At 32.4% G+C, this 17,678-nt stretch overlaps 1 protein-coding gene and 1 long non-coding RNA gene across 2 annotated transcripts in view; one reads left to right on the forward strand and one right to left on the reverse strand.

The window, feature by feature from the left end:
* Positions 1-17,367, forward strand: part of LOC149483045 (uncharacterized) — a 31,302-nt gene extending 13,935 nt beyond the window's left edge. The window contains exon 2 of the mRNA XM_089703224.1: positions 17,290-17,367. Coding sequence (XP_089559350.1) covers positions 17,290-17,367 — 78 coding nt within the window. The remainder of the gene's footprint in view (positions 1-17,289) is intronic.
* LOC149483048 (uncharacterized) lies at positions 7,809-8,336 on the reverse strand. The gene is made up of 2 exons (XR_016316570.1): positions 8,179-8,336; positions 7,809-7,918 (listed from the first exon to the last, which is right to left on the reverse strand). It is a non-coding gene; the product is annotated as an uncharacterized LOC149483048 (long non-coding RNA).
* Positions 17,368-17,678: the final 311 nt, after the last annotated feature.

Below are 17,678 nucleotides of genomic sequence, written 5' to 3' on the forward strand. Positions count from 1 at the left end.
TCTGTGCTTGTATGCTAAAAGTACTTAATTATTTTATGATAGTGGTTCTTTGTATTTTTTAAGAGCTGTTTAATCCAACTTATCATCACTACATAATATAAAACAAAGTCGCTTTCTCTGTCCCTATGTATGCTTAAATCTTTAAAACTACGCAACGGATTTTGATGCGTTTTTTTTAATAGAAAGTGTGATTCAAGAGGAAGGTTTTAGTATATGATTTATTAGGTTTTAGACAAAGCGGGCGAAGCCGCGGGCGGTAAGCTAGTTATCAATAAAAGATAATTTTTTCGATTGTTTAAATTATTTTATTTGACTGCTCTACAATTACATACACAGTGACTCTGGTGTTCATTATACATATATTAAATCTTATAAGATAAACTTTTGTCTTATTATAGCCACACCGAGAGTTATATACTTAAGTTTAGTTTTTTGTTTACAAGTAGGTACTTACATAAATATTATGAAGCTGAATTCTGTTTGTTTATTTGAACGAGCTAATCTCAAGAATTACTGGTCCGATTTTAAAAATTATTTCGCTGTTGGATAGCCCTTTTATCAAGGAAGGCTATAGCCTATAGGCTATAATATTATCACGCTAAGGCCTAAGACTAACAAATGCGGAGCCACGCGGGTGAAACCGCGGAGCACAGCTAGTGTTTAATGTAATTAAAATACATTGGGTAATTTATGACGACAATTAGTAATTATTATTAGCTTTGGAGACACGTGTGCACTGATAACAATATTCTATTTTTGTGTAAGTTATATAACTTAATAAGCACCCATATTTTGTTTTAAGATAGAAAATAAATAAAATAACAATAAATATGGCTCATAAAGCTGTTACGTAGTAACTTACTTAATCTGTGATAAGGGGAGTTTAAAAAATTAAGACAACTTTTGTTAAAAAAATGTTAATAAATATGGTTGAAAATATGAAATAATGCGTAGCAGAATAAAATTATTGACTAAAAAAATTAAACGTGTCATAGTAGCACAAATTATACAATGAACATTATTGAATACGTTGAAAATAAAAGAAAAACATAGTTTTTATAACAAGTTTATTGAGGTAGAAAGAATTATCCAAAAATCTTATTGTGGTTGTTGATTTTACAATAAAACTAGACATTAATATTATCTATATACATTCTGATCATAATATAATTTTAATGATGTCTATTTTTAACATGTTGGTAGACCTCATGGGCTGTGCCGGCTGCGCTGAGTGCTCCGAAGCCTTTTCTCTGTAAGGGAATAAAAAAATATGTTAGCTTTTATCCAAAAACTTTGACAATGATGTTGTTTAAACGCTAAAGTATACACTTAGTAGGTATTGTGGGCTAATGAGTCCACCAGTTATGTAATAAATAAACAAAAAGACAAATTACACATGAATAAATGATTACAGAATTTTATTTTGAATCATCAATCGTAACTCTACTTTTTATTCCAAAAAAGTATACTTAATTCAATTAGGTACTGAAATAATACTCACAATAACATGGCCGCCCTTTTTAAAATAGCGTTGACGTTAAGGGCGCGTATAAAGTCAAATCACCAATCAACTTTTAGTTGATACGTGTAATATTCAAGACCAAATATAAAAAATAAAATATATGTAAAACTTGATGATATTTTCGATTATATTGTCAGATCAAAAACATAAAATATTGAAATTGACTCGATAGAAAAAATTCACGAAGTTACCTCTAAATTTCACACTTTTACGTTTTTTACTGGACATGGTAATACTTATTATGATTTTTTTTTCATAAACAATTATATTAAAACATTTGCAATATATTTGTCAGAGCATTTTGTGTAATTACTTTTAGTTTTGGTTTAATCACGATAAAACACTTTTGGCGCTTACTATATTTTTAATTACGCAAGAAATCATCTTCCATCGCACGTTCCGGGAGCTAAAAACATAATTCTATTTCATACATCAGACGCTATCGCTCCGTTGAGACGAGTAGACCACGCTAAAATTGCTGCGCCGTGTCTTATAATTACGCCGAATATTGATTTATTGAAAATGGTAAACAACAAAATGAAAAGACTTAAGAAACGAGAACTAAAGAAGATTCAAATTGAAAAGATAACTAAATGTCGAAGGTAATAATGTATATAATGTATAATATAATAGTATTGTTATAATATTAATAAATAATAATTATAATATAAAAAGATAAGTCTTGATTTACCTATTTGAGAAAGTTTAGTTTCTGTAAAATAATTTCCGCGGGCTGAGTATTGACGCGATAGCAGCAGCAACTATAGATAGGTAAATAAAATTCATAGTGGTACCTAATTCTTACAGTCGCGGTGCAATCAATCAAGTCAAGAAAGATTTATATTATTATTATTACTATAGGCAGATCCTATGTTCGCTCCAGTAAATAATAATATCAATAATATGTAAACCGGTTGTGAATAGTACATATGTATATATTACAGTGAAACTTGGTTAAGTGGGACCTGGATAAGTGAGAAACCCCCATAACTGGAACTCATGCTGAGGTCCCAACACTTTGGCACTGAATTACCTCTATTAGTGGGACGAGGTTAACCTCTATATCTGGGATTTGTTCTTTCGATTTATCATCATAGTTACCTCTATAACTGAGACAGCGAGTCAATTTTATATGCATAAACCTCTGTAACTGAGATTACATTGTTTTTTTACTCATTCTTATATACATAACACGTTATTTTATTTAATGATCGCACCTGTATAACTGAAATAACCTGTATTCTCACCTCTATTAATGGAACCCTCTGTAAATGAGACAGATATTTATGTATACCTGTATACCTGAGACACTGGGTAAGTGGAATACCTCTATAAGTGAAACGACATTGCAGGTCCCTTGATGTCTCACTTAACCAGGTTTCACTGTATATTTACAATCTGTATTAGATAATCATACATAACATCTATACATAGGTATAACAAATTCGTACGAAAGTCAAAATTGTACTTACATTGAATAGGTATTTTTTTATAATATACATATGTATATGTATATATATAATATATTCATAATCTGTATTACATAGTAATATGTAGTACATATCTATACATAAATATAGTTTTTAGAATTTTTGTATGTGTGTCTGTATGTAGGTATGTCTGGGCTCTAATTTTGGTGCAGATATAGCTTGAGACCTGAGAAAGGTCATAGGATGAGTTTTATCCCGTAAATAAAAAAAACTGTCTGTGTTTGTCTGTTTGTTTGTACACGCTAATCTCCGGAACTACTGGACGGATTTGAATGAAAGTTATTTTGTTGTGTAGGTACTATTATATTATCCGAGAAATATAAAATAATAATTTATTTTGAAAACTGAAACACCTGATGCAGAACCGCAACAGACCACCTAAACTATAGATTCATTTGAGAAAGTTTATCCAGGCGAGTTTGGATATTATTATTTGTGTAAATTCTGTAAATTCGTTTCCGCGAGTTGAGTATTCATGCGACGATATTTATAGATACCTACATTCATAGTGCAACACACTGCCTTGCCTACAATTTACAAAGACACTTTTTATACTTAGTTATGTAGGTACCTAATTCCTACGGTCGCCTTGCAAATGCAATCAATCAAATTGACCCTGTTTGAAAGTAATTTACTAATTTCACAGAACAATTTTAAATTTGGAAAATGTGGACCCTCACTCTCAACCTGTGTCTACTGACTATTGCCACGCAGAAAAAAATACTCCAGAAAGGTACCTGCTAAAGTTACCAGCTCTCGATAAAATAATACGTAAATTTCGAAGAACTTTGTAATATTTTATAAAGGATAATTTTTATTTTTATTTTTAGAATAATTGCTGAGTCGAAAAATGTCGTACAATCTAATAGTCCATTGAATAAAAAGTTCTAGAGTGCGTGAGTTAGTAACGTAAGATGTTTCTTCGGAAACATGTCAAGAGTCCCTAGGTAATAAACATACTAAAACCCCGGGCCACTAGGAGGAGCCCCGGAGTGGGGGGAGGGGGAAAATGGGTCCATTTTTTCATTTTTCGCTTAAATCTCAAAAACGGTACATGTTAGAGAAAAACTTTCAAGGAAAAGTTGAAAGGCCATAAAATTATCTACAAGTTGTACCTGAATCATTTTTTCCTATATCCTACCGTTTCTGAGTTATACGCAGTAAAACATGATTTTGGCTCAAACAATTTCCACATCAATCGATCAAAAAATATTTCTTTCTTCCAAAAAACTCAAAAGTGCTACTTGTGACCGGTACTGATAGATTGCTCTTAATTAGGTCTATAATTGGTAAAATAAACACATTCCTCCATGGAAGCCTTTAGGAGGAATCGATTGTCAAAATATTATATTATGGTAGTTTGAGTTACTGAACTTGATCTTTTTATTTTTTTCTTCCAAAAAACTCATAAGTGCAACTTGTGACCGGTACAGATAGATTGCTCATAATTGGGTCTATCATTGATAAAAATACCAGATTCCACCATGGAGGCCTTTAGGAGGTATTGAATTTTATTAGGGTAGTTACGATACATGAACTTTTTAACTAACTACCCTAATAAAATTCAATTCCCCGTAAACGCCTCCATGGTGGAATCTGGTATTTTTATCAATGATAGACCTAATTATGAGCAATCTATCTGTACCGGTCACAAGTTGCACTTTTGAGCTTTTTGGAAGAAAAAAAATAAAAAGTTCATGTATCGTAACTACCCTGATAAAATTCAATTCCCCGTAAACGCCTCCGTGGTGGAATCTGGTATTTTTAGCAATGATAGACCTAATTATGAGCAATCTATCTGTACCGGTCACAAGTTACACTTTTGAGTTTTTTGGAAGAAAAAAATAAAAAGATCAAGTTCAGTAACTCAAACTACCCTAATATAATATTTTGACAATCGATTCCTCCTAAAGGCTTCCATGGAGGAATGTGTTTATTTTACCAATTATAGACCTAATTAAGAGCAATCTATCAGTACTGGTCACAAGTTGCACATTTGAGTTTTTTGGAAGAAAGAAATATTTTTTGATCGATTGATGTTGAAATTGTTTGAGCCAAAATCATGTTTTACTGCGTATAACTCAGAAACGGTAGGATATAGGAAAAAATGATTCAGGTACAACTTGTAGATAATTTTATGGCCTTTCAATTTTTCCTTGAAAGTTTTTCTCTAACATGTACCGTTTTTGAGATTTAAGCGAAAAATGAAAAAAATGGACCCATTTCCCCCCTCCCCCCACTCCGGGGCTCCTCCTAGTGGCCCGGGGTTTTAGTATGTTTATTACCTAGGGACTCTTGACATGTTTCCGAAGAAACATCTTACGTTACTAACTCACGCACTCTAGACCCCCCTTGGAGGGACTCATTCAATGGACTATAACCAAATTAATCAAAATAAAGTTCTGGAGGAATGTGTGTCGTCGACTGCGTATGTTTATTTAAAAATAGTATCTATACTCGCTATTTCGACAGACTTTTTTTACGGATTCGTGCTCTATACTGTTTCCCTAATATTGTTTTTTTTTTATATATTACATACAGACAGTTTTTACTTTTTTTTATTGTTTTATAATATGTATAGATTATCATTAATAATTATAAACAAATAATAATAAAAAGACATATTACATAATTTGTGATGATTTCAACTTCACTGTTTTATACAATTATTTTAGACAACATACCTACTAACTACCGAAAATACGCGTTGAACGAGCGAAGAATATTGTGTATAATTTAGCGTGCGATGAACTTTACGTACGTTGGATGAGCCGGGTGTATGAGGGTATTGTGAGGGCGCGCGGCATGGCGCGTAATGTGCGGGGCTTAATCGTAGAATTATCTGGCTTTATACGCCCTCGCTTTCTGCAGAGCGCGCGAAAAGTGAGAGCACCGCCATAACGATCAACATAAACAGACCTGTCAGCTTCATGTTTAATAATTAATAATTATTTAGTGTATTGAATAACTTCGACTTCCAAACTGCGAATGATGTCTGCTTAGCTAGTTCGCAGTATATAAGTAGAAAATTTCTACGCATTGGCAATATTAATAAGTTGGGTTTTCCATTATATTGACGAATTGGTAAGTGGCTTCAATCCCTTTTGTAAACTAGAGGGAAAATCAAACATTATTTTTGTTAGTTAAAGAAAAATAGAAATATATGGTAAAACCGATAATCTATTAATGTATGGATAAAATATTTTGTCGTTGCAAGTAAACTGTGAAGAACGGGTTTGGCTGAAATTCAGTATGCAAACATTGAGATAATATTAATATATGGAGACGACACCGCCTACATCACTTATGTTCCACTCAACATACGTCATGTGACGTATGTTGAGCGGTATTTTTTAATGGTTTTAAAGTGAAACGCATCAAACATGCCTTCGTGTGTGTTACGATATTGCACAAATAATACAAATCATACGGAAAAGTGCAAAGGAATAACTTTCATCGGTAAGTACCTAACTAGATAATAATTTTTAAAACTTAGTTAGAGCAAAAAAATGGCGCACAGATTTTGTTCGTGGTGTCTCCTCCATACGTAGTAATATTATCTCAATGTATGCAAATCGATTATTATAATTTTTATGAAGCTCTTGCTAACATAATGAATGTTAAGTTAACACATGTTAAGTTTATGAATTATTGAGGCTTAATAGGCTATTCTTGTGTTACAACGTGTTTATTTTTATATTTTTATGAGATATGTTTGTTTTTCTTAATTTATAAAAGAACTCTGTCGAATTAGGTTAACCTGTAATGATAGTTAGTTCTATGGGTGTGTGTAAATAAATAAATAATGCCAGATACGATAAATAATTATTTAAATTAAGTACCTACATTATTATGTAGTTACTTACCTATCTCTACTACCTACTTTGAATTTTTTTGTCATTTTATTCTATTCAAATGGAAATCGATTCCTACTAATATTATAAATGCGAAAGTTTGTGAGGATGTGTGTGTGTGTGTGTGTTTGTCAAAAAATTCAAATCGTTGGAGTTGTATACGTAGTACATATATTATTATTAGTCTGTGGTTGGAGCTATGTTCGAGCTCTTGCATTTTCAATGTTCCAATTCAATGAAATAAAACCTTTCGGCTTTCTTAATCATTGTAATTTATTTATTTAACTTCACAGTTTACAGATTTATTGACTTAATGTATGTATTAACTATTAATGCTTAACAATACGCCAATTACGAGTTTTATAATTATTATCGTTTACATATTTTAACAGTAACTTAAAGAGTGGTGAGTTGTGTGTGTGTGTGGGTGAGTGCGTGTTCATGATTAAAATGTGTTAGGTACGTTTGATTATATTTTAATCACATTAATTTGAAAAGGAAGGTAAGTAAGTAATTATGATATAATATGTATGAGGTAAACGTTTAGTCTAAATCATCTTCGTAATTAAGTTCCCTCATATTCCCTGTGTGTGACCGCCTCCGTGGTACAGTGCGGTTAACGCGTGAGCGTAGTACCGAGGGGTCCTGGGTTCGATTCGGGTGGAGATGAAGAAAAAAAATGTCTCGGTCTGGCAGGACAAAGAAGGCTGATCACCTACTTGTCCAGAAAATCGATTAGTGAAACAGATGCATAATGCATCTGCCCCTTACCCCACTAGGGGACATGGGACTTCACATGTTCCCTATGAGTTGCGATATTACTACTTACTTAATCACTCATATTTAATTTTTTAAATTTTTATGTAGGTACATAGGTACAAGTACAACGATAAACAAACCACATTTTTTTCATTTTACTTATATTATTTATTTAGTCATGACTCATGACACAATAAATTAATAATTTTTTATATATATGTATTGTTATTATCCCATATCATCTATCCACTGAAAATGTCATGCAGAGCGTCGAAAACGCCGAGACCACGACTCTGTAACAAAAAAATCCATATTATATCAATAATTATTTATAATGGATAAGAGTTAATGAAAACGTTTTGGTGTATACAACAATGAAGAGACATAATTATATATCAACAAAAATTATAGTACAATGATAATGTACTCCAAAATATGAACTTAAGCTCGAGCATTACCTTCAAACACTTATCTGTCTAAAGATATAAATCGATTATTACTACAATGAAAATTAGATATTTTTCTATTTTATAAACTCCAAAAAGCTACTTACAACGCCCTTTGCGCCTTTTGCAATATGTCCCCATTTCAACTTTGGCGCCGCTTCGTTGGATCCCATAAGAGCTGTTAATACCACCACTATCATCACGAATAAAGCTGTCAGTTTCATGTTTATTTTTTAGTAAACTCAAATGTATACAAACTCAACTGTTTCGGATATCGAATGATGCTCTATAATAGTTGACGTGGTATTTAAATACTACGAGCTCATCTCAATTTTCAATTAGGCGTTTAATCAATCTTTTACAAATCTTCAGAGTCGTTAAAACTATATTATATAAGCGATTTAATTGTTTGTGTAGTTCTATTAATTCTAGAACTATACATATAACTAACAAGCAAACGCCTGGCCTTTTATTAAGTTCAGCTGGACTGGGTTGATTGTTTATTTAAGAAATATGACGAGAGCAAAACATCAAATACATATAATAAAAATGAAAAAAAAAACAAGTCAATTCTCAAAAGTTTATTTCAATATTTGTGAAATAAATTTATATTTTAAAACCATTAATGTGAACACAATGAAAATATGCTCAGCCGGGATTGCATTCGTGACTTCATTCATGTCTCATGAACTATTTCACAATTAATTGATTTATACAATTACTAACCACAACAAATAAAAAGTGTGTTATTTATTTACTTGGGTATTAACATGTAATTGGGAGTAAAAATTATTAACGGCTTTATAACGAGCGATGAGAATCCCAAATTCATTATACAGTTATTAATTAATATTATTAAATGACTTAAATACATATTTCATGTTATCAAATGTATCATTGTTTAAATAGTAATCACAGTGATATCACTGGTCATAGAGTTATTTAATTTCATATTGCATTCACAACTCTATATAAATATGAAAGTAATAAATTTATTTGCCGTATTGATGGTGGTGTTAACAGCTCTTATGGGATACAGTGAAGCGGCTCCAGGAATAAATTGGAAATCTATTAAAGAGGGCGGTAAAATTATTGTAAGTAGGTAGTTACCATATGCAATAACTTAATTGTTATTATCCTCATTGAAAAAGCACATTAAAGTGACATTTATTATTTATATGTGCTATTACGGACCCTTTCAATAATTTCATATTTTATCATACCTAATTAAATACTTTTTCATCACTATTATAACATTATGAGCCATTCAAAAGTTATTTATTTGACAATATCACTAACAAAGTCGCCTTCTCTATCCCTATATGCCTATGTATGTAACGAATTTTGTCGCGGTTTTTTTAATAGATACGAGTGATTCAAGAGGAAGGTTTTAGTATATAATTTGTTAGGTTTTTAGACAAAGCAGGCAAAGCCGCAGGCGGAAAGCTAGTTTATTGATAAAATAATACCTTTTTTTTCAGAAAACCGGGTTGGGCATCGCACGCGGAGTGGGATCTGCGCATAACATGTACGAGCAGCACAAACACAAACATAATTAATTCATTATTGTTAATCATGATTATAATTTTAATTCATTATTAATAAATAAATAAATATTTCAATATGTTTTTTTTCCCCTGATAACCAAGACATTGTCAAATATGGACACTTAGGTTTCTATTATTATACCAAGTAGCGATCAAATAGAAACATAATATTATTTTTTATTTTTATTTATATGCCTTCCACCTTCTTTTGAACTCTTCTTGCTAACTTCGATCCCATTTAATAGATACATATAAAGAAAAGACGGGTTGCACTCCGGGAGTGCCGGAAGAAGTGAAAACTTGATTATTTCAAATTCAAATTCAAATTCAAATATTTTTATTCATGAATATGGGTACAATTCAGATCTTATACAAACATAAGTCCCGCCATATCCTGCCTGTTAGGCATATGAAATTACAAATACATATTACAGCTAAACAAATAATAATTTTATCTTTAAAGTCCAAAATTATTTTAAATTTAAGTCAAATACATTAATAAAATAAATATACACTAATAAGTCAATAGTTATGTAACAATTATAAGCAAATCATTATTACACATCAGCAAGTGATTTATCATTAATATAGTCCTTAATACAGTAATAACATTTTTTTATTAAAAGGTCTTTTAATTTACATTTGAATTTAATTATACTTTCTATATCTATTATTGCCTTAGGTAGTCTATTATACAGTGTTGGACCTATACCAAAAATGCTTTTAGAAAAATGCCTAGATTTACTGGGTAACGTATTTAACGTTGAGCAATGAGCATGTTTGATATCCATCCGTCGAGCTAGCGCGCACTAGCAACTTTGTCTCCGCAACTTTTTTGTCTCCGCAACTATTTGTCTCTCCACCCATGGACTAGTATGAAAGTGCGCGCACGTAGCGACGCAACTCGGGCCATACAATTGATGGGAGAGACAAAATAGTTGCGGAGACAAAGTTGCTCGTGCGCGCTAGCTCGGATTTTATACCCAACGCCGCTAAAGAAGTTTTCACTTCAAAAATACTGTAATAATTTGAGTTTAAATAGGGTTTACGCTTTTCACGTCTAAAATCGGTGAAGGGCACAGATTGATTTATGAGTCAATTATTAGAGAAAGAAAACACATTATAGATATAGGTAATGTTCGACATTTCCCGAGTCGAACGTATAGTGATAAAATATAGCTAGGTAGTAAAAAGTATGTAAATCTTAAGAGGCATACTCTTTGTTAAAATTATTTTATATATCTATACTAATATTATAGAAGAAGAGTTTGTTTGTTTGTTTGTTTGAACGCGCTAATCTCGGGAACTACTGGTCCGATTTGAAAAATTATTTCGGTGTTAGATAGCTCATTTATCGAGGAAGGCTATAGGCTATAATATATCATCACGCTACGACCAACAGGAGAGGAGCCACGGGGGTGAAACCGCGCGGAGCGGCTAGTATTTAGATAAAATGAAGATAATACCTACTCACACTAGGTAAACTTTAATAAGTGTGTATATAAATTAAAAATACATAGGTATTTCATAAATAATAGCTCTCATCTGGTTATCAGATGGGTGAAGGTCGATTTACTACTGCCTCCTTTACTATAAATATTCTGAAATGCATCATTCTGAAAATACTTTCTACACTGATATCAACTGATATTTCATTATTTCTTTTATAAAGCATTTACAACTTTATATAAATATGAAAGTAATCAACTTATTCTTCGTACTGATCGTGGTATTATCAGCTCTTATGGGATACAGTGAAGCTGCGCCGGGAATAAAATGGAAAGATGTTAAAAAAGGGGGCAAAATTATTGTAAGTATATGCATTTAATGCATTTAATTGATTAACATAATATTTACCCAAACTTTATTTACTCAATTTCAAGTCACATTAATAAGATCGATCCAACTACCTAAAGGATCGGTTACCTGGAAGAGATGGCTCTGTAGGCATAAGTTGACCTATTGTGCAATTTGTTTGTATCTTATTTTTTGTTATTTCTTTCATTCAGTCACGTGTGTGCAATAAAGTGTTCATTCATTCATTCTAAAAAAACAAAGTCATTTATTAAAATAAAAATACCTAATCATTCCATTGAGATAATTTTACTACGTATGGAGGAGACACCACGAACAAAATCTGTGCGCCATTTTTTTGCTCTAACTAAGTTTTAAAAATTATTATCTAGTTAGTTAGGTATAGAGGTCCGCGCCACGCCGGCGTGCCGCCGCCGAGAGACCCCGGCGCGCCGCCGCCGCCGCCGGGTCACAGAAAAATTGGCGCCGAGTTCAAATTTTGCGCGCGAACCATGTGTCACGCACGCGTTGTTGTCTACAACACGGCTAAAAAGACCCCATTTGTCGTAGAACATCGGTTTAAAAGTACTCCCCTTAGTATATCGCTGAAAATCGGAATCCTCGGAGTTGAAATCTCGAGTGACGTTCAATTCCGTAGTCATTTGGAAGCGAAGGCTAAATTAGCCTCGAAAAAACTTTGTGTGCTCAGTAGATCGAGACAGTACTTCAAGCCGGCCCACCGACTTCAGCTGTACAAGGCTCAGGACCGCGACCGCATATGGAGTACGGTTCTGATCTCTGGGCCGGAGCCCCACAGTATCAACTCCTTCCTCTTGACCGCAGCCAACGTTGAGCAGCTCGAATTGTCGATGACCGTAGGCTTTCCGATAGGCTCGATCCACTGTCAGTGCGAAGAGACGTTGCGTCTCTCTGTATACTGTACAAAATCTACTATGGGGAGTGCTCTGAGGAATTATTCCACCTTTTACCAGCCGCACAGTTCCACCACCGGACCACACGCCGTAAAAACCAGTTCCATCCGCACCATCTGGATGGTTGGCGCTCCACCACTGTCCGCTTCACCCGCAACTTCCTTCCGCGTACGGTGAAACTATGGAACGATTTGCCACATGCGGTGTTTCCGAACAACTACGACATTGGGGCCTTCAAGAAAAGAGCTTATTTGTCCATAAAAGGCCGGCAAAGCACCTGTAACACTTCTAGTGTTACAAGTGTTTATGGGCGGTGGTGACCACTTAACCTCAGGTGGCCCACAACTACTTGATTTTAATAAAAATATTTTTTTATTAAACTTAAAGTGAGATTTTTCTACTGCCCGTCCACCCCCTAATAACTTTAAAAATAACTAGCCCACGCCGGCGACGCCGCGCCGCGCCGGGTGCCGCACCCGGCGCGCCGCCGCTGGGCTTTTGGACTGCGGCGCGGACCTCTAGTTAGGTACTTACCGATGAAAGTTATTCCTTTGCACTTTTCCGTATTATTTGTATTATTTGTGCAATATCGTAACACACACGAAGGCATATTTGATGCGTTTCACTTTAAAACCATTAAAAAAAACCGCTCAACATACCTACGCCATATGGCGTATGTTGAGCGGAACATAAGTGATGCAGGCGGTGTCGTCTCCATATGTATATCTCAATGAATCATTCATGAAATAATTTTAACATAGAGCTTTTTATAAGTATACCGCGTTCGTTCAGCCGTTTTTTGTTGTCTTAAGTTGGGTAACCTCTTCCTTTGCCATGCAATTTCATAACTCTAAACTTTTTACTTACTTTTCTTTATTTATAAGAATATTCCATAATTTGTATATAAAATTTTCAGAAAACTGGGATGGGCGTCGCAAGCGCAGTGGGAACCGCGCATAGCATGTGGCACGAGCATTCCAAACACAAACATGATTAATTATTATTTTTATAAAATATATTATGAATAATAAACGAATAATTATAGAAAAATCCCTTTTCTTTCCTTTCTTTTTCTTTAGACAAAGATATCCTTTTAAAATCTATAATATAAAAATGAATCCCAAAATGTGTTGGTAAGCGCGTAACTTGAGAACGGCTGAACCGATTTCGTTAATTTTTTTTATTATATTCCTTGAAGTACGAGGATGGTTATTACGTAGAGAAAACGTAAATATGTACCACGGGCGAAGCCGGGGCGGACTGCTAGTAACCCAATAAAAAGGGTGTTAATAGAACAGCGTCTCCATCTTTTTCAATTTTCTAGTTATTTATCAAAAAGAATGTTGGGCATTTTTGGAAATGAATAAAGAACAGTAAGTTTCAAAAATATATTTTAAAAACCTGAAATACATAAAGTAAATAAAAAGACAGATAATATTATAAACATTTGAAAATAAGAGGGAATATAATTGCTTTTGCAATTAAATGCTACGGAAATAATTTGGCTGAAATTAAATATAGTTTATAGCTTGCATTCTAGAATAACATAATATGATATCCTCATTAATATTAATAATTTTATCCGTTTTGCATTCAGTAGACCAAAATAAAACAGTGTATTTTTCAATTAATATAATATTTATTTACGTATAAAAAAAAGTATTTTTCAAATTTATTTATTTATAACAAAACTTATATAAGTCGTTATTATCCCTGATTAATTAAGTTGTTAGCAGCATCCCAGGCAGATAGCACTCCCAAACCGCGGCTCTGTAACAATAAAATGAATTAATTGAATGATAATAAACTTAAATTAATATATATAGACATTAAACACATGTGGATAGTTATAGTAACGTAGTTTTTGAAGGGAATAATCCTGTTACATCGCTGTTATTTGGAAGATGAAACGAAAAAGTGACAATAAAAAAAGAGTCGCATAAATTAAGATTATTGTCATATCTTAGAATTTGATATAATAAAATTAAAATCAAAGATAAACAGCTGAATAAAACGGTGTAATCATTAGTTGAAAAAATATATCGTAAGATGGGAAGCTTACAGTATTATAGCATACAATTATTGACATATCATTTTTTTATAAACTTGTAATATACTTACAATGCCTCTCCCGCCTTTTTTAACATGTCCCCAACGAAACTTAGGTGACGCTTCGTTGGATCCAATAAGAGCTGTTAACACCACCACTAACATTACGAATAAAGCTGTTAGTTTCATGATTATTTTTTTTCAATTTTTTTTTTTTTAGTAAACTCAACTACTGTTTCGGATGTCGAATGATGCTCAATAACACTTACTGTAGTATTTAAGCAACACTCTCATCTCAATTAGGCATTTTAGGTTTCTCCAGAGTCATTAAAATTATATTAGTTTTTTAGTTACTTATATTTATGCTATGTTTAATATTCAAATCTTTGGGCTTTTTTCTAAAAGCAGTTCTGGTAGAATATAGATTATTATTATAGGATACAGATTATCACAAATAAAACGGAAAAAAAACAAATTAACAAAATTAATACGAAAAGATTTCTTTAAAGAAAAAAGCCAATAAAATGAAACACTATGATTGGTGCGGAATGCAATATTCGGATCATTACATTTTTATGTGGATGGATTATGGATTCACAACAAAAAAATAAAATAAACGTAGGTACAATAAATTTTCGCATAAACTGTTAAAATAGTTTCATTCAATATGAACATATTAATAATAAATTCAGTTGAAAATGTATTGGAAACATAACAATAAAATCTGAAACAATTTAAAAACTCGTGCGTGTTTTCTGTTATTAAATACACTTCCTAGTATTTAAATTTAAAGAATTTCAGTTACACTTTATATCGAATATCTTTTGAACTTTTAATATTTAAAATATTAACTGATTGCTTTCCGATCATTGTCATTTAAAGCATTGTTTGTCGCTGAAATGATGAAAATACTGGGCACAAATTTTTACACAACCTAGCAGTGAATTTTATTTTTCAATTCGTTATTTGTATCTTTGTACTTGTACTTGTACACTGCTGATAAAAAATAAAACCCTTCACTACAATAGTTGCAAAGGCACGTGCCCTTATAATTTTAATCTATAAATTACTTCATATTCAGTCAGAACCATGACAATAGATTCAATAATATGTTTGGAGTGAGATGAATACGCGAAGTTTTTGAATTGAAACTTCTTTAGACGCGTTGAGAGTAAAATTTCGAGGTCGCGTCATGACAATACCGTCACGCCATAGAATAAGGCAACAATTTTGTGATCTTTGGATCTTGCCAAAGAAGTTTCACTCTTGACACTTGTGCTCGGCACACACGCTCTTTTTTTTCTATGGGTGTACTAATAAGTTCAAATGGTACTACCTAGATGCGAGAATCTTGAGATGGCTATTAAATTAATCTTGATTGAAGAGGGTTAGCGAAAAAATACGCTTAAAATACGTATCTCTATGCGCCTCACACTAATCTTTTAGCAATAACTTAGAATGACAAATACCAGAATCATCATTTAGAAGGCAAGAATGTAAGAATTAATTAAAAGAGCTTTTTTGTCAAACATCTAATTTTTATCATTAACTAGCGATCTGCCCCGGCTTCGCCCGTAGTACATATTATTTACGTTTTCTCTTCATAAGAACCATCCTACTTCAAGGAATATAATAAAAAAATATCGAAATCGATCCACCCGTTCACGCGTGATGCCGTTACCAAGGAAAACGGGTGTATTTTTAAAGTGAAACTTATTACATCGTCCCAAACTTTTTGGTCTGTGTAGCGCATGTCGCGTGACGGTCGGCTGCCGAGTAGGTATACCTACTCGGCAGCCGACCGTCAAGCGACATGCGCTACACAAAGCAGTGTTCGGAACCGTTCGAACAGTTTCACTTTTACCGTGGTTTCATAAAACCACACAACATTTTTTATAAACATATTACATATTATACCTATTATATAGACTATAATTATTAAATTATAAAAAGCATGTAAATAATAAATTATCAACATTACATTACATTACATGCAAAATAAATTAAATAAATAAATAATAAATAAATATTATAGGACATTATTACACAAATCAACCTAGTCCCACAGTAAGCTCAATTAAGGCTTGTGTTGTGGGTACTAGGCGACGATAAATATAATATTTAATAAATACATATATAGATAATAACACCCAGACCCAAGAACAAATAATTGAGTTCATCACACAAATATTTGCCCTGACCGGGAATCGAACCCGGGATCGTCGGCTCAGTAGGCAGTTACTTTACCACTGCGCCAACCGCGTCGTCAAATAAATACAAACAATTAATTAGCCATAATTGCATTGATTATAATTTGGGTATTTTCGAATATTTGAACAGTAAATTATTAACTGCTTTATAACGAGCGATGAGAATCCCAAACTCATTACACGAATATCAAATGCCTTTAAATACTTATTTTATCTTCTCAAATGTATCATTCTGAAAATAGTAATCACAGTGCAGTGATATCAACTTTTATTAAATTATTTATTTTATAAAGCATTAACAACTCTATATAAATATGAAAGTAATAAATTTATTTGCCGTATTGATGGTGGTGTTAACAGCTCTTATGGGATACAGTGAAGCGGCTCCAGGAATAAATTGGAAAGCTATTCAAAAAGGGGGCAAATATCTCGTAAGTAAAACTTTCAGTGCCTATTTTAACATACTAAGTTTTATCAAGATGGTTCCCGCCAAAATATTTTCAGGCACAAGTTCTTTTTCTTTAAAGTAGGTATATTATGTATGTATTGTTTATAAATACCTTTTATTGTCACTTCTAATTAGCATTTTATACTAGGTAATAAATTTCACAAATTAAGGTCTTATTTAATGTGTTTGTAAGGAAATTTATAATTTATGTGATTAATTTAATTTATTTATTTTTCAGAAAACTGGTTTCGGCATCGCAAGCGCAGTAGGAACCGCGCATAACATGTACGAGCATTCCAAACACAAAAATAATTAATTGATTATTATTTATTGTTATTAAATATTATTTATTAGAAATACTCATTTTATTTATAAGTTGGGCCTAGAGTTGTTTTTGCTATTCTTTAAATTTCTCTTTTTTATAAAGCATTGAAAAATTATATAAAAGATTATTATGTACTTTTTTTCTATTTATATTCAGTGCCTCCAATAATGCTTTGTAGCAAAAATCAAATTTTCAAATATTTTCAGGTAACCTTCCAAGAAGGTTATAAATGTTAAAGTATTCATATCTTAGCATTTTCTTCCCTTTTAGAGGTATATTGAATTTTTATTGATCTAGCTTAC

This window comes from Colias philodice, chromosome 14, assembly GCF_061535455.1.
Source record: "Colias philodice isolate Cphi_HAF_F1 chromosome 14, ilColPhil1 Martin Lab GWU primary, whole genome shotgun sequence".
NCBI classification, from domain to species: Eukaryota; Metazoa; Arthropoda; class Insecta; order Lepidoptera; family Pieridae; genus Colias; species Colias philodice.